This window comes from Lutra lutra, chromosome 8, assembly GCF_902655055.1.
Source record: "Lutra lutra chromosome 8, mLutLut1.2, whole genome shotgun sequence".
Taxonomy (NCBI): Eukaryota; Metazoa; Chordata; class Mammalia; order Carnivora; family Mustelidae; genus Lutra; species Lutra lutra.
Genome location: NC_062285.1, coordinates 37,223,768 through 37,242,349, shown reverse-complemented (window position 1 = coordinate 37,242,349; position 18,582 = coordinate 37,223,768). Strand labels below are relative to the sequence as shown.

Sequence of the window (18,582 nt, the reverse complement as noted above, 5' to 3'; positions counted from 1 at the left end):
ACCAATTTAGCAGGATTCTTGCCAGAGCTGGACAATGTAGAGATGAACTCATATTTGAGATACTTAGTAAATATGTATAACACGAGTTATAGTAATAGTATAGTATAGTATAATAATATACTAAATAATATATAGTAATCGTCTGAATTATTTTGCTTTTGTTGTGATTTTTATTTTTGGTTTGGAAGATAAATGTAAGACAGCCACATTCTATAAAATATGGGGAGTCAAATAGATCTACATGAAAAGCACTTATGAAGTGAGGGTCAGGATTTGGAGCCCTTAAGTTTCTTGTCTTTAACTTTAGGTTATCTGTTAATTTTTCCTGAAATTTTGGAAGTTTATTGACTTACCCCTAAAAGAAAGGCAGCTATGCTGTTACAGAATTGTTTTTCAGTAAGTGACTAGTCCTCTAAGCACAAACTCAGTCTAAAGTTATTAAAATTTTCCAGATTCTCAATTTTAACAATAAGGTTTGGTTTTTGATGGAGGTTGTGTAGATATATCTTATAAACTGTTCTGAATTTTTTACTTTTTTATAAGCTATTATGAGGGTACAGACATGCTACGCATATTTCTGTCCAGTGTGTCTCTTGCAGGAGAAGTATCAAATGAGGGCCATTCTCAAATTTATGTATTTTATTCTATTTCATAGGGTTAAAAATAGGTGAGGATTATAACACTAAAAATATTTAGGGAGTCCACTAATTGTCCATTTGGGCTTCAAATGAGAAGGCTGATTAAGAAGTTGGATCTCGGGGCGACTGGGTGGCTCAGTGGGTTAAGCCGCTGCCTTCGGCTCAGATCATGATCCCAGGTCCTGGGTTCAAGCCCCACATCGGGCTTTCTCCTCAGCGGGGAGCCTGCTTCCTCCTCTCTCTCTGCCTGCCTCTCTGCCTACTTGTGATTTCTCTCTGTCAAATAAATAAATAAAATCTTTAAAAAAAAAAAAAAAGAAGCTGGATCTCAGGGGTGGCTGGGTGGCTCAGTTGGTTAAGCATCTGCTCTTGATTTTGGCTCAGGTCATAAGATCAAGCCCTGTGTCAGGCTCCTCTGTCCCTCTCCTTCTGCCCCTTCCTGCCTCTCAAAAGAAAGAAAGAAAGAAAGAAAGAAAGAAAGAAAGAAAGAAAGAAAGAAAGAAAGAAAGAAAGAAAGAAAGAAAGGAAGAAAGGAAGAGGCGGGATCTCAAAGACCATTGAGAATTAAAAACTTGAATTTTATGACCTTATGTATGAAAACTAAGTTAAGCTAAGTTTCAAATTAAGGCAAAGAGGTTTATTTAGCAATGTAAGTGTATACCTGAAGTAAACTTCAAAGGTAAACTTAAAGATAAATCCTGAATTTATGCATTTTTATTCTTGTGTTATTAGTTCCACTATTTCATGATTTTTTTTAAATGTAGATCAGACCACACCTTATTCTTAATATTCTCATCAGCTAAAACCAGACATGGCATGGAACAAAGACAGTCACTAAATGTTTGTTAAGTGGTAACTTTTTAGTTTCAATATATGTCATTTGATATGCAACATATCTAATCAATGAAGCAAAAGTATTATGAGGATTACTATATTTTTCAGACAACTCTATTCTTTCACCAAATAGCTGCATATAAGTGAGAACATAACACAGAGCTCTAAACCTTTGTAAAGAGACTTAACACTATCCTTCATCTTTCTGATCCTGAGGTATGTTATGGTCAAGAAGATAAACTTAGTTATTGAGAGGGGGAAAAGACTTTGAGATTAGACTGATGTATTTCATTTTCTTCTTTCCTTTTTTACTTTTCAGAGTTAGTTCTCTGCTGGGGCCTCTGGACAAGAATGCAATTAAGAGAGTAATGTCTCTAGAAAGAGAATATGTTAGTTGTTCTGGGACTTTCTTGATGTACCTACATTGGGGGATAGAAGTATAATGGTAACCCAGTGAACAATCAGAACTATCACCAGCATTTATGCTGTTAATATATGGACAGTTGAACCTGCCTCTGAAGGCTTCAGCAGCAAATAGAAAGAACAAAAAGGTTTTGTAGCCAATTAAATAAAGGCAGTGCACTAACCACAGAAAAATCATAGTAAATTTAAAATTATTTACAAGGAACACAGTAAATGATCAATAAACCTTAGCTTTTTAAAAAATGGCATATTTCAAACAACAAAATATTAATTACCCCAAGAGCAAATACCTTAAGTCCCAAATAATACTCAGTACCTACCCATTCAGTCTTTATGAAGATAAAGCATTCCTTTCAAAATGAGTTCCTAGAATGTGTTACAACCAACTAACCTATATTTAGAGTAAATGTCTGACACAGAAACAATAGAACAGGAAGAGAAAAGCAGGCTGTGGAATGGACTGGTTAGGAGTCTTTCACTCTGCACAATCCATCCTCGTATTGAAGAGTCAAATGGTCTGAGAAAGTATGTTCAGATACCATAGATAAATGGGTTGCAGAAATGGAATACTGTGGAATTTTTCAGTTAAAATCTACATTGAACAATACAGGAGCAACTCCTCTGTCTTCCAAAAGACCTTTACCCATCTAATCTCACTTAAGTGGAAAGGAGGTTAAAATAAACACCTCAGAAGATCACTGTCCTCTGTCACCATATGTCATCAAACACTGGCCTGTGAAGTCAGTTTGAGAACCTAGTACATAAGCAAATAAATCCTTGCACGACACAACAAAGCCATGAGTACTTCAACCAAAAATCTCTCATCCCTTTTTACAATTTAAGTACTTTTCCTTAACAATTTGGTAAATATAGGATTGGGGGAACATTGCCATTTGTCATTATATTTGATACAAACAGAAGTTGTGATACAAGTTCATTTTTTAACTTCTTTTTGCCAGAAAAGGTGTATAATGATTGTTCTGCATAGCTGTTGAACTCATGTAGCCAGACCACATTTCTCATAGTTTTTGGTAGGACTTCTGCCAATGGGCTGACGTTGTATGTGGACAGAAGACATTACTTAGGGATCCTGTAAGGCATCCTCATTCTACTTGGCAAGTGTCCCCGTTCCCTCTTGAGATTACACAGTGGCAGTTCTACCTTGTGGGAAATGCAATTTCTAAGTGGCCTGCCCAAGTCGGATAGAGAGGAGAAGAAAGAGATAAGGGCATTTCCCACATGATTGACATGGTTAAATATGTCCCAAAGAGGCCGAAGTGATTTTTTTTTTTAGTGGGTAGATTTGGGAACTGTGCTATTTGGGCTGTTTCCTATTATTTCACATAGTAAACTCCATGGGTTTTATTTTTTTAAAGCAATTCCCTTTGACATGGAAGGAAAGGACAGACATCTGGGCTATTACATGGAATGAATCTTTAACCTGGAAAAAATGTCAAATTCCATCATTTTTTTTAACTTTTCAGTTTGGACTTTGAAAAATTCTGGAATGCAAAAGACTCTTACATTTTTAAAATCAGTTAGCACTTCAGCATGAAGTGCATTTAAATTAACTTGAAATTTATCTTTGATTAAGAACAAAGACCTAGGGCGCCTGGGTGGCTCAGTGGGTTAAGCCGCTGCCTTCGGCTCAGGTCATGATCTCGGAGTCCTGGGATCGAGCCCCGCATCGGGCTCTCTGCTCAGCAGGGAGCCTGCTTCCTCCTCTCTCTCTGCCTGCCTCTCTGCCTGCTTGTGATCTCTCTGTCAAATAAATAAATAAAATCTTTAAAAAAAAAAAAAAAAAAAAGGAACAAAGACCTAGGGGCGCCTGGGTGGCTCAGTGGGTTAAGCATCTGCCTTTGGCTTGGGTCATGGTCCCAGGGTCCTGGGATCGAGCCCCACATCAGGCTCTCTGCTCAGCGGGGAGTCTGCTTCTCTGCCTGTCTCCCTGCTTGTGCCCTGTCTCTCTCTCAAATGAATAAATAAAATCTTAAAATAAAAAAAAAAGAACTAAGACCTAAAACATAAATTTTTTCATCTGAAGTCATATAGTGGTGAGGTAGTATCTTTCTAGATTCCATTTACTTATAAGAAATTTGACTTCTCCATTACTACCATTTATCACATTGTCCCCTTCCTCTGTAGTCATACTTGTCATACTTTTTTATGCCAGTTTGCCCATTGAAACAAACATTAATTACCTAAGATACCAGCTTTTTCAGCCTTGCAGTCCAGATGTGATAACAACTATAGATACATACACACACAGAATGGGAATAAGTGGAAATCCCAAAAGTGAACCCCCTCCCCAATTTGTTTTCAGTGTGTCAGTGAAAGAAGACAAGGCCAATCTAAAAAAAAGAAAAAAGAAATAGGGGCTGCATTGCTTGGAGGCCTCAGGGATGTGGTATGTGGTAATAGAACCATGACTAGGGAGTTTAGTTACTAATGTGCAAAATGTGCATTCATTTAAAGGAATACTGCTTTTAAATTGCTTTTAAAGATTATGCTTTAGAATTCTTTATGAAATTTTCTGCAGTGGGTATGCATTTATGATCAGAAGTAAAATACAATTCTTTTTGAGAGATAGGTGATGTTTGTGGAAAATTACCCAACTTCACCACTCTCCAAATCCTTTGCTTTCTTGTAACAGTTCCTTCTTGGGCGCCTGGGTGGTTCAGTCCGTTAAGCATCTGCCCTTGGCTCGGGTCATGATCCCAGGGTCCTGGGATGGAGTCCTGCATCAAGCTCCGTGTGTGCCTCTCACTCTGCCTCTCTCCCTCTCACTCTCTCTCTTCTCTCTCTCATGAGTAAATAAAATCTTAAAAAAGAAAAAGAAAGAAACAATCCCTTCTGTGACTGGCAGTGTTGATATATTTATCATAGGTAGGAAATGGCTAACAAAGAACTGGTACCATGAGCCTGCTGCTAGGGCTCTCGTACAGAGTCCAAGAACCTTCCACATCAGCCCCTAAGTGTTAAACCTTATCCTTGAAGAATTGTGTATGTGAGTTTAAAAAATAAAATAATGCTGAGTTGATCTACTTTCTCTGGTTTGTATAGCCAGGCCTCAATTTCTATAATGTGTAATACTAGATAGGCCTAAACTCTGAACTCTCATCTTTTCGTAAGCTAAAGATTATTTTAGCCATACAGCTCTCTTAATTACTTCATGGAAATAACATCAAAAACAGGAAATGTGATTTATTTATAAAGCAATCATTGAAAACCATGTTTTCCAGGGATACGTGATATTTGAATAGTACTCATAATATTGAATAAACAGTGTATCGAGCAAATATAAAGTGTGATACTATTAAAAGCTGAATTATAAAAGTTTATAAAAAGACGTGGAGGAAATCAATGTTGTAAATAGTAGTCTTGTTGGAACACTTATAGCCTGTTTTATTATTTCTTTTACACTTTTTTCCCCATATTTTTCAGAGTAAAATATGTATTGATTTCATAATAAAAATTTAAAACTTTGTTCATTTAAATACTCTGAAAGAGAAACAAAGGAAAGCAGCAGGAGCCAGCCTCTGAGGAGGCCAGGGAGAAATCAGTGTCACTTTTGAGAGTAATGCCAGTCCTCGTTTCTGTAAATGAAGATTACTGAGCTCCTTATTCATTAGGTGGGTCAGAGGTGTCCTGTGCATTGAAAATGCCAGCCTAGTGAAATGCAACAGGTGCATTGTAGGCCCTGGGAACATTTTGAGAATTGCCAGCATTTTGGTGGGGCTTCGCAGCTCTCACAGCTGCTGTGTGTCAAGCAGGTGCTGCTCTAACACTTTAGCATTCTGAGATGTGAGATCCGGCCCAGCTCTTCCCAAGCACACCAGCCTTTGACCAACTACCAAGTACCTGATCAGAGTGTTGTCATGAGGGCCGTCAGATGAAATTTTGGGCAGAAGCCATCTGTCATTTAATGTGTTTCCAAAGGGAGCAAAGAGATAGTTAATCATCCAGGGTGAAGGAAATACAAAACAACAACAACAACAACAACACAGGACTGTTTTTCAAGAAAAACATCAAACCAGTCTTACAACTGAGAGAATTTCAAAGTCCTTGGCTGTGAGTCAGGTGTTTGGTGTTATATAAGGATTTATCAATCACTGTTTAGAAGGACTATCGGATAGCTCTGTGAAATGAATGAGGGGAGCTTAAGCCAGGTTGAGGCAGATTTAGTAATGAGTTCACTCATCACATCTCATGGCCAAGAAAAACATGCGCCTTCTCCAGAGACAGAATTTTTCTTCCATTCCAGGAGAAGGAACACATGAAGTATATATTGTCCAGGCTTTCAGTGAGCAAATTTCACTAGCAGTTTTTTGTAACCACTCATAAATAAATGGGAAGAGAAATCGTGAGGTAACTGGAGTCTTTCTGTATCAGGAATGTCATCTTTGTAAAAACAAGTTAGTCCTGTGTTTAATCCCCTGCCTAAATACGGAACTCTCAGTTTCTCTTGATAGACTAAGCCGACATTCCCTACCTGTCTCCAGAAACGGTTGGGTGTGACAGTGTAAATGTGCAAGTGTGTGGAACTGTATCTTTTATAATCCTGAAGATTTCAATGGTGCTTAGAGGAGCTTTAGTCTTTGGTCAGCTTTCTTTGACATGGGAGGCATGAAGATACTTGAACTTCTTGTTTCAGAATGACCTTGCCTTTCCTCAATTTTTTCGCTTCAGATCATCCAGCCCCTCTTAGAACTTGACCAAAATAGAAGCAAATTAAAGTTGTATATTGGACACCTGACAGCCCTCTGCCATGACCGAGACCCCCTGATCCTTCGTGGACTCACTCCACCAGCTTCCTATAATTTGGACGATGACCAGGCAGCTTGGGAGAATGAGCTGCAGAAGATGACCCAGGAACAGGTAAGCCCCTCACTTGAACTTTGACAAGATCTTGTTAAAATCCGGCTGCTAGGGGCACCTGGGTGGCTCAGTTGTTAGGCGTCTGCCTTTGGCTTGGGTCATGGTCCCGGAGTCCTGGAATCGAGCCCTACATCGGGCTCCCTGCTCAGGGAGGAGCCTGCTTCTCCCTCTGCCTACTGCTCCCCCTACTTAGCTCATTCTCTCTGTGTCGAATAAACAAATAAAATCTTAAAAAAAAAAAAATTCAGCTGCTACTTAGGTTGGTGCAATTAGAGCCCCTTGGGAAGTTCAGTGTTCAGATTCAAGATTCTTAGCAATGGGCAGTTCTTCAACAGATATAGGAATTACCATTTGCAAGAAGTACCCCTTTATTCTTCCCTCAGTGTGACTTACTCAAGTATCAGAAAGGGCTGATTAGAAAGGAGAGGGTTGGGGTGCCTGGGTGGCTTAGTTGGTTAAGGTCCAACTCTTGGTTTCTGCTCAGGTCGTGATCTCAGGGTCTTGAGATGGAGCCCCAAGTTGGGCTCCACGCTCAGCACAGAATCTGCTTGAGATTCTCTCTCTCTCCCTCTCTCCCTCCCCCTACTGTGCTCATTGTCTCTCTCTCTAAAATAAATAAATCTTTGAGGGGAAAAAAAAAAGGAGAGGGTTAAAGATAGTCTGTTAATATGCTATACTTTATTTCATAAAAGTGATGATCACTAATAATTGTGGCCACTGAAGGAAAATCTGAGCTAAGGATACTTTGATAAAGGATTTTTTCCAAGATTTTTTTATTTATTCATTTGAGAGAAAGAAAGAGAGATAGACCACAAGACCCATGGGGAGGGTCAGAGGGACACAGAGAAGCAGACTCCCCACTGAGCAGGGAGCCAGACCTGGGGTGAGGGGATCAATCCCAGGACTCAGGGATCATGAGCTGAGCTGAAGGCAGATGCTTAACTCACTGAGCCACCCAGGTGCCTGTGGATAAAGGAGTCTTGACAAGTCAGTAGCAAGTATTTTCAGTTGTCTATAAGGAACAGTGGGTCACAACAGACTAAGTTTTTAAGTGAAAGAACCGTTAGATGAATTAGTTTAGGTGCTCTGCATGCTACATTTTCTACATACTATTGCCTGTAAAAATCCAGTAATTCTCTTTTGTTCATACTGTGATTTTTTGTTGTTGTTGTTGTTTGATAAAGAAAGGCTAGTCTGGAGATACAAACTGAGGATAAAAGAAACAGATAAGGGCGTCTGATGGCTCAGTCAGTTGAGCGTCCAACTCTTGATTTCAGCTCAGGTCATGATCCTGAGATCCTGGGATCGAGCCCCAAGTTGGGTCCCTGCTCAGTGGGGAGTCTGCTTCTTTCTCTCCCATTGCCCCTTTCCCCCCATTCATGCTACGAGTGTGCTCTCTCTCTCTCTCAAGTAAATCTTAAGAAAAAAGGGATAAAAATTGATGAGAATAGCAATAAAGAGCAGACATGGAAAGTGAAGGAAAGAAAACTAAATAAACACAGAAAAAAGAGAAATAGAACAGTTTTAAAACATTAGCTCTGAGCTCCTATAGTTGCTCTTCACAGAGGGGTTGATGATATCCCTAACTAGGCTATGATCATACCAACTGAGAGACTTAATTGTACTCATGTTGTAAATTTACTAAAATTCTCCAGAATTTTGAAGGTATATGCTATTTTCCAGCTAAATCCTTGCAATTTGTTGAACAGTCTTTGTTTACTCATAATGTGTGAAGGAAAATTATGTTAAATACAGACACTTCCATGGTATAAAATTAAAGTCAACCCACAGATCAAGAAATACAGATTAGACTCTTTGAGCTCTACTTACTTCTCCACGATATGGATATTGCCTCATAGTAGACATATTTAATAGCCTAATTAGTTATCTGCTTTACACTGTTTGATGAGAAAGGTAAGACCTACCTCTCAAATTTAGCACATTGCCATAGAAATTTTGAATTCCCTCTTCTTGAAAGAGGGAATAATGTAAAGGACAGAATAAAGTTGGATTCCCAATAGCTAAAGGATATTAAAAATATGCATGCCTAGTTAATTTTTAAAACTTTCACTTCCAAATTTTAACAGAAGAATGGTACTTCTTGGGACACCTGAGTATTCAGTCAGTTAAGCATTTGCTTTCAGCTCAGGTCATGATCCATTCCTCTCCCAAGGTCCTGGGTTCACCTCAGGGTTCCCAGCTCAGCAGGGAGCCTCCTTCTCCCTCCTGCTGCCAGTCCCCATGCTTGTGCGGTCTCGCTCGCGCTCTCTCTCTCTCTCTGTTAAATAAATAAAATCTATTAAAAAAAAAAAAAAGAACAGTGCTTCTTAAAGCACTGACATAGTGATGTATCAAAATTGAACTGGCGTTAAATTATGTCTTTGTATAACAGCTTGTCTTTGAAATGAAAAAAGTATTTTTGCTTTGTTCTGTTTTTCAAATATGCTCCAATGGACTTAACTTAGTTTTCCTAAGGGAAAAAATATCCCCAGGGTGAGACCAAAATAGGAAATTTCAAACTAAGAATTTTTCCGAAAGTTTTAAATGAATGAGACCAAGAATTCATTAATAGGCTTGCCATTATACATTATGTTACAGTCAAGCTGCTGTAATCATCAAAGTTGTGCTCACATACATGAATTGTGTTAATATGTTTCTTCTTGACTGAGAACGTTCTTCAGTCACTGAAGTTACTGCCTGAGGTGTTTGAAGTTGTCTCTTTAGCAGGCTTCCCTGGGAACCCTGAGAAACAGAGGACTTAAGTCATCTGTAAAGGAATACAGCAACTAACACCACCTTCTATAAGCTTCTCCTTGAGTGCTAAAGATTGGTGGAGAAACCAGCCAATTTTCTGCCACCTCACCACAAATAAGAATTGAAGGGAACCGTACAAGCTCTTGAGAAAGATGACCCCTAGCACTGCAAAATGATTGGTCTATGAAAATATTATGATTGAGGTTTACTTTAGTTTTTGAAGCCCAGGAAACATAAGACGCAAATCATTGCCAAATACGCACATTGGTTTATTTTGTGTAGGGGGGTGTGGTGTGTTTACATTTTTGTTTTGGGGAATGTAGAGACCTCTGCAGCTGACATTTGTGTTATCCAACTATGTGTGTACAGTGCCTTTCACTGCCACTGTGCCTCCCCCCACCCAGTAACACCCTCATGAGGACAGGACAGGAGCCTTGTCTATCCCAAGAATAATGCCTAGCATGTAGTATCTGCTCAGTAAGTATTTGCTGAATGAATAAGAGAAGAAGACAGATTGGATAAACTCCATACTCCTTATTATATCCTACAAGGCTTTCCTTCATTGGCCTGTTTGTTAAATGCACTTCTCTTCTCATCCTAGCCTTGAAGCATACACAACCACTTAATTTTAAACAACTAAAAGTTTTTATACTTTTGCCCTTTTGCTCATATTGATCCTTCTGCCTAATATGCCCTTCCCTACCTTGTCTCCTGGACAATACCTAAATAGGAATTTATTTAGTTTTTAAGTTCAGCTCAGACATCATTTCTTCTATGTATGCATTCCTGAAACCCTAGGCAGAATGTGCGGCTCCCTCCTCAGCGTTTTTGTAGTACCTACAACAACTCGTTATACTTGTTTTCATATCCATTTTCCCATTCTAGCCTTTCTATCTGTTAAAGACATGAACTATATAATTTTCATCTTAAAATTAGCACCATATCAACAAGTACCACTTGCGCAGTGACTTAAATGAGTGAGTGAATTCTAGTGAGTTCTGCGTATTTATTAGTTAGTGTTTCCTATTTGAGATTCTTATTTATCCCAACTGGGAAAGTCATCACTGCCAGAACCATGTCATATTTCTAAAGTGCCTAGCACAGTATTTGTTTCATATATACTTAGTGTATACTTATATACACAGTGTAAGTTTAGTATATACTTAGTATATACATATATACACAGTATATGTTCATATATACTTAGTGTATACTTATATACACAGTGTATGTTTGGTATATACTTAGCTGATTATTTATCTATTGGGCAATCCAAGACAGTTTCCTCCTGGCCATTCAGTAGCTTTGGATAAGCTTACTGTTGATGTCAGGACCCATTCAGACTCATCCTGAGTCATAAACCTGTAATCTGCAACAGCCCAGCCTATAGAAACATAACCTTATATCTGAAGATTTACCAGAAATTGTTTTGTTTCCTTTGCCTTTTTAGAACCTGGCTACCATACCAACTAAACTTACAGATTTGCTTATTTTTCTTACTTACTGGTTTTTGTTTTACATATCCTGAGGCTCTGTTATTAAGTAAATACACATTAATGATTATTATGTCTTCTTGATTCATTAATTCTTTTATTATTATGTGACAGTAACATAATCATTCCAGCTTTCTTTAATATGTGCATGGTGTATCTTTCTCCATATATTTGCTTTTAAGCTATCTGGGTCTTTATATATAAAAAGAGTTTCTTGAAGATAGCATATATTCTACCAGCACCAGGTACAGGTGTAGGGGGCAAGTCTGTCTCTTCCTCCTTGGTTCCAGAGGGCAGGGCTACCTCCTAGGTTTCAATAGACCAGGCTATCACCCAGCGCCAGAGGGGTGGAATTGCCACCCCAGTGGACCTGGAGGACAGAACATCCAGCCAAAGAGGATTGTTCTTGAGCCTTAAAACCTAATGGAGTTTACCCTATGAACTTTTGAACTTGGCTTGGGATCCATGACCCTTTCTGAAATAGGAATGTCTAACCTATGCCTGTCATACCATTGTATTTTAGAAGCAGATAATTTGTCTGATTTCAACAGATTCACATCTAGAGAGTTATTTTTGTCTCAGGGTAAATGATGCCTTGAGTCTCATCTACCTTTGATTTAGATGAGATTCCGGATTTAGAATTGAGGCTGAAATGAGTTAAGACTTTTGGACTGTTGGGATGAGGGTTAATGTGTTTTGCATGTGAGAAGCACATGAATTTGGGGGGTATGAAGATGAGGTATTATGAGCTGAATTATGTTCCCCCAAAATTGTATACTGAAGCCCTAACTCCCAGAATGTGATTGTATTTGGAGATAGAGCATTCAATGAGGTAATTAAGTTAAAATGAGGCCGATGGGGTAGGCCTCAATCCATTGTGACTGGTGTCCATATAAGAAGAGGAGATTAGAACCTACAGAGAGATGCTAGAAATATGTAATCACAAAGGAAAAAAACATGTAAAGACAGAGAAAGAAGGTAGTCATCTGCAAGCCAAGGAGAGAGCCTCAGAAGAAACCACCCTGCCAACACATTGATCTTGAACTTCTAACTTCCAGAACTATGAGAAAATACATTTTTTTTCTGAGTGTTGAGCTACCCAGTCTGTGGTACTTTGTCTAGCAGTTTTGCAAACTAATATGCCTTCTTTTTGAAAGATACTCTTCTCTGGATACAGAATTCTAGGTTGTCTGTTTTGTTTTTTAATACTTTAAAGATGCTGTTACGTTTTCATCTGGCTTCCATAGTTTCAGATGAAAAGTCTTTTATATTCATATATATATATTTTTTCTTGGTCATGTTTCTTTTTTATCTGACTGTTTCAAGATTTTCTTTTTATCTTTTGTTTTCGGTCATTTGAAAATAATGTGGCTACTTGCATTTTTCTTTATATTTCCTGTTTGAACTAAAACCCTCTTTTGGATCTCTAAGTATCTTGGGTCTGTGTTTGTTGTCTTTCATTCATTTTAGAAAATTCTTGGCCATTATTTCTTCAAATATGTTTTTGTCCTTTCCATCTTCTTCTATAACTACAGTTGCATATTTGTTAGATCATCTAATTTTGTCCCACATCTTTTGGATGTCTCTTTTGTTTTGTTTTGTCTTTCATATTATATTTAGAGATTCCTGCTATCAATTTGGATAGTTTCCATTGATCTGTCTTCAAGTACACTTGAGTTTTTTGTGTGTCTCATAATTTTTTCATTAAATGGCAAATATATATGAAAGAACAGTTGAAACTGAGGTCAATAATATTTTTATCTGGAAATAGGCATTCCTCTTCCATAAGGCCTTTAGCATTGGAGACTACTCACATAAGGCAGTAATTGAGGGGCACCGGGGTGGCTCAGTGGGTTAAGCCTCTGCCTTCGGCTCAGGTCATGATCTCAGGGTCCTGGGATCGAGCCCCACATCGGGCTCTCTGCTCAGCAGAGAGCCTGCTTCCCTCTCCTCCTCTGCCTGCCTCTCTGCCTGCTTGTGATGTCTCTCTGTGTGTGTCAAATAAATAAATAAATAAGTCTTTTTTTAAAGAAGTCAGTAATTGAGCTGGATTTGAGTTTTGTTTTTGCTGTAGTTACCTTCACTGCACCACAGGCTCCAAATTTTCTGGTGAGTTACCACCATCACATCTTTAACATAAATTCTAGAGTATTGATTTTTTTTATTTTCGTACTTTGTTCTCAGTTTTCAGCAGGTTCCTGATGCCTGTGTCACAGAGGGCTCTTGTTGTATGCCTTTGCCCTTCTCCAAGTGGCAAACTGCTTTTGTTTCTCAGTCCAATACTCATTGTGGGGCCAGGGGAATTTCTTCATTTTTCTGCTCCACACTTAGTCTTAGGCAGCCTCAGTTTCGGTGTTCCTGCCCCATCTCCAGTGACAGACAATTCTCCCTGCTCTTTAGTGCAAGGTCTAGACTGCAGAAAGATTTGTTGCCCTTCCCCAGTAGCAGCAGACTTCTGCTTTGAATCAGTTAAGACAATGGGGGCATAGTGGACTTTCTGTCTCTTCTCTGGAGATAGATTTCTTTGCCTAGTGTCAATGCAGAAGGTAGGCTGAATTTTTTACTACTATAGTGGCAGCCAGTCTTTGCCTAGGAACAGGGGTCAGGGGGGTTCCTGCTCTGCTCCTCATAGCACGCAGCTTTTCTTGTCAAAACAGGGTTAGGCTCTAGCACTTCTGCAGCACATGATTTTCGCTTTATATCAGAAAAGAGTCCAGGGTCAAAGTGTGCCTTGGGTGTCTATCTTCTCATAGCAGCCATTACCACTTGTGCTCAAACAGGGCCCAGAGTGTGGAAAGACTTCTAGTGCTACTGCTCTACCTTCAGACCTTGCCAGGCCCCACATTCCTGTATCATAGAGGGACGACTGTCTCGGGATTCCTGCTCTGCCCCTTATCTTTCTAACAAATACACTGTGACATCCAGTAGAATTATTAGGAAATATGAGGATTGATATCATTTTTATCCCTGGTGTTGCATAAAATTGACAGAACTGGCATTGACTTACCCTAATAAGTCCTTTTTTGAAAGGTAGAAGATTGTGTAGGCCCATAGCACTATTAAGGTTTTTTTTTTCAACCTGTCAGACTTAATAGGTTGGTAGCTTAATGGTAATTATAGGATAGCTAGATGGCAGAATGTGATGAATTCTTTCTAGGCTCTGCCTTGAAACAGTTCACACAGTGACTTTTTCTGAATTTTGTCAGTCTGCCCCCAAATTTTATACTCTCTGGAGCTGTCTTTAGTTAAGTTTTGATTAGACTGAACTTGATAGATAGGTACATGGATAACAGGCAAGCGTATATACATTAGTGCTACTGGTGTCAGCCTCATGGGAGATGATAAGTGGTAGATTTTAGTTCCTCATTATTTTCAGTTATTATTTTACTAAGACTCTGCCTGATGAGCCCCTATCAACCTCGGAATTTTCTCTTGTTCTAAAATCTTGAACATGAAAAATTCTGACCCTACATCTCTAATCATATCCGGGCTTTCTTAATTTCAGGCTTCCTATCATACTGTGTCCATGTTGTTATCTACGAGAGCAATCTTAAGTATACATATTTTAGGAATCACAAAATTTTTTTGCAGAAGATTGAGAAAACCTATAGTTGCCATTTTTTATGTTATATGTATTTGGTTGCAGTTTTGGTCCATATGTTCTTCTCTGTGTGTGGTTGTACCAAATTATTTTTTTTTAAGATTTTATTTATTTATTTGACAGATAGAAATCACAAGTAGGCAGAGAGGCAGGCAGAGAGAGAGGAGGAAGCAGGCTCCCCGCGGAGCAGAGAGCCCCATATGGGGCTCGATCCCAGAACCCCGGGACCATGACCTGAGCTAAAGGCAGAGGCTTTAACCCACTGAGCCACCCAGGCGCCCCTGTACCAAATTATTTTTAATGAAATTTCTTAAGCGTTCAGAAAAAGTATAGAGATTAATATAACATCAGCTTTATACTCAGAATTAGCAAATATTACTTTGTTATATCTACTTCAGGGGTTTTTTAATACTAAATATAGTTAAAGTCTTTATGCCCCTTCTCAGTTGCATTTTTCCTTTTTCATCTATAGTGGCAATCACTATCCAAATCTGGTGTGCATTTTTTCAGTCTACATTTTTACCTTTTTAATAAAAAACACTTACTTGTTTCCGTAAACAATATGCAATATTGTTTAGTGTGATACAAATTTGGAATGAATGATACCAAACTACTTAGGCTATAAATCTTACACCATTTTACATATAATTCTGGAGCCCTAAAGAAGCTTTCTTTGAAAAAATAGATTGAGGTAGTGTCAAAGTAGAATGCTATTATGGTACAAAGTGGCTAGTACTAAGAAGTTTTGTTAAGTTCAATTTTAGATTTGAACATCTTCTCTGTTTATTTTAGTCCCATATTTGACCACTGTCTGTTATCTTCCAGAATCACAGCTCATAATGGCAATTCCAGATCTGTGTTCCCCACACTACGTTTCTACCCACTTCTCCTCCATAAGGTGCCTTCATTTCTTTGCCAGACCCTCTTGCCAGCTCTTGGACAGGAAATCTTGTTAGTGTCTCCCTGAGTCCAGCATTGACTCTAACTAACATATGACAATTTAATCTACTCAAGGAGTTGGGTTATTGGTTCTTGGGGCAAGTATTACAGAACCATGGAAATTGGTGAATTTTCACCTAAAACTTGTCAGTGTATACAGGCAATTAGAGGCTTTAAATTTTCAGACTTATTTTCATTGAGCTCAAGAATTTGGGTCTTGATGTATTTGGGATGGATAATGATGAGTTTAATGCAAGTATTACGTATGTCTTTAAAAAGGTTATATCGAACATACGCTACATATCATCTCCTTGGTTTCAGAAAGATACAACAAAGTGGGACACTCCAGATATTTGCAGGTGCAGATATTAGAAAGACCACACCTCTATATGTAAGCTTTCTCATAGCTGCAAGTGATTGTATTAGACTTTACAATGAGGTGAGGAAACATTTACAAGTCTCCAATGGCTCTCCTATTCATACACTTCTGTGTTGTATAACATGATTTCCCTGCAACAATTAACAACTTCTCAACTTGTCACCAGCACAGTGGCTCATAGAAAGTGAATGTGGTGACCAGGGTGGAGCATAATATTGTTCATGGGTCAAAGTACCCTGATTTGAAGATATTGTATGTATTGTGATTTACACACACTGGCCAGAGTCAATAGAGTCACCAAGATTAAATAGATTCGTTTGGGAATGCCTGTAGTTAATTGTACCCACTTTTCAGTATTTTCGTTTGCAGGTGAATGGATACATGCATACATACTTTATATTTTGAGGACTTCATATTTGAGTCTTATTCCTTTGGGCTTCTGTCTCTACACTGTACCAGGCATACATTGTTCAAATAATGAATTTAAGGCTACTTCATCTCCAGCTGCGATTTTGTCAAGGTCAGACAACCACGTAAACTTGGAACAGGTCACATTTGAGATCGTTTGTGGCCAGAGAAAGCTTGTTTTTAAATATCTTGTATACATGAAAGAACCATTATTTTATCTTTGAGATAATTTTTTCTAGCTCACATTATTTTTACTTCTTATCATAAAATTAAGAAGTTATATTCACAATATTATATTCATTCAGCTTTGAGGTTAAAGGGAACCATGTTCCAAAAGGATGGAATGAATAATCAGAAATCAGTTCTAAATCTTAACAATACTCCAAATTGAGTGAGTAGTCTCAAAGCAATTCTTCTCTGAAGGAATAGAGGATATCAGAATCTCCTGAAGAACTGTCCTCAACTCTGCCTTCCCATCTTCATGATTCTAATAATCAAGGGGAAATGAGGTTAGAGAAAAATAAGGCAAATCTGGAAGTGAGCTCTCAGGCACTGTCAAGAGAGGAGTTTGATTGGTTATATAGTCTGTAGTGTCTCACAAGATTAAAACAAACTAGGATTCCCCATGGGTCCTCATCTAGGATCAAATTATAAGCTGCATCTTCAACCTCCTTCCGGTATACACAACAGTGAGTTTCATAGGCTTTTTTTTTTTTTTTAAACATCTCAACAATATAGTAACACCAGAGTTCATTTAAATAGAAATGACTTTAAGGAGATCCTAAATATTGCTGCCCAAGTACTGAGATATTCAGGACTCCTTGGAGACATGGTGAGTCTAACACCATGTGTGGCATAGCACAACATAAATCTAGAACATCTCACTATACCAGAAAGTAAGGAAGTGCTCCAAGAGTGGTAGAATATGTCAAAAGGACGTGGGGCTCTCAATGGCAAAAATTTTGGAGAATGTGAACAATGAAATCAATATGGATAGTAGATTATAACCCATTGAATAAAATAGAAATCTATAAATCTATACTGGTATAAAGATATAAATGGATGAACAAAGGGGAGGGAAAGGAAAGCTTTATCCTGTGAGAGAATGTGAGCTAATAAAGGTGGAAGGAATGATGGATTTAGAGAGCCACGATTTGGCAACCATCTTAGTAATAACTGCTTTGGGCAAGAATCATCAAGAAATGTGAAAACCAGTAGATAAAAGTTTATATTTGCATAGTCTGAAGGTATCTCTTCATTAATAAAGTATTTCGCTTAGCATAAAACTCTTTTAGTTAATTTACATTGGAAGAACCTAATAAATACCATTTAAACCAAATGACTAAGTTAACATCACCATTAGTGGGACAAATCAGCATTACATGTTTTCTGATAATATGCACTGAGATGAACCCCAATTTCTGCCAAACAATATGTAATCTAAATTTAACAATTAGGAAACATACACGAAGTTACATGTAGATATAATAAATGAATGATAAAGCAAAGATAGTGAAATATTAGCAATTAAGTAATCTGTGTGAACGGTTGGACAGTTCTTGTATTCTTACAACTTTTCTGTAAGTTTGAAATTTTTTCAAAATAAAAAGAATTAGGGGGCGCGCCTGGGTGGCTCAGGCAGCTGGGCATCTGCCTTTGGCTCAGGTCATCATCCCAGGGTCCTGAGATTGAGTCCCTCATCGGGCTCCTTGCTCAGTGGGGAGCCTGCTTCTCCCTCTGGCTGCTGCTCCCCCTGCTTGTGCTCTCTCTTTCACTGACAAATAAATGAAAAATTTGTTTTAAATAATTTAAATAAAATTTTAAATAAAATTAAATTTAGGTCAGTATCAACTAAGTATTAATTAAATAAAATTAAAATTTAGGTCAGTAAATATGGGGTTCAGATTTTCATCATCTTGTGAAAACGGAGATGCCTAAGAGTATTGAAAATATTAAGAAGTATCTAGACAACTCTAAAATATTACCTATAGGCAGCAACAAGATGATATAATCAGTTACAGAATGGACTTTTTGTATATTGACTGATTCAGTGTGGGGTAGACATTATAAGAAGGCAGTTTTTAGTTAAAAAAAAATCTTACTAGATCTGTCAGAAAAAAAAAATGGACAGCTGTATATGAAATCAGTTCTTCACTGGAGGAGAAGCTGCTCAGTTGGATTGTACAAGGAATTCAGCATTGGGAGAGGATTTGAGTCAGATTATTTGTAAGGTTG

The 18,582-nt window shown here is 38.1% G+C and overlaps 1 protein-coding gene across 9 annotated transcripts in view; it reads left to right on the top strand.

The window, feature by feature from the left end:
• ERC1 (ELKS/RAB6-interacting/CAST family member 1) overlaps positions 1-18,582 on the top strand; it is a 559,355-nt gene that overhangs the window by 507,975 nt on the left and 32,798 nt on the right. For 5 of the 9 annotated variants that reach the window (XM_047740150.1, XM_047740154.1, XM_047740153.1 and 2 more), the window contains one exon: positions 6,585-6,711. Coding sequence is in view for 4 of the 9 variants with exons in the window: in XM_047740148.1 (XP_047596104.1) it covers positions 6,585-6,773 (189 nt within the window). In the remaining 5 variants the exon portion in view is untranslated. Of the gene's footprint in view, positions 1-6,584; positions 6,774-18,582 lie in introns of those variants that run through there. The other 4 variants (XM_047740148.1, XM_047740147.1, XM_047740146.1 and 1 more) reach the window with 1 other exon arrangement.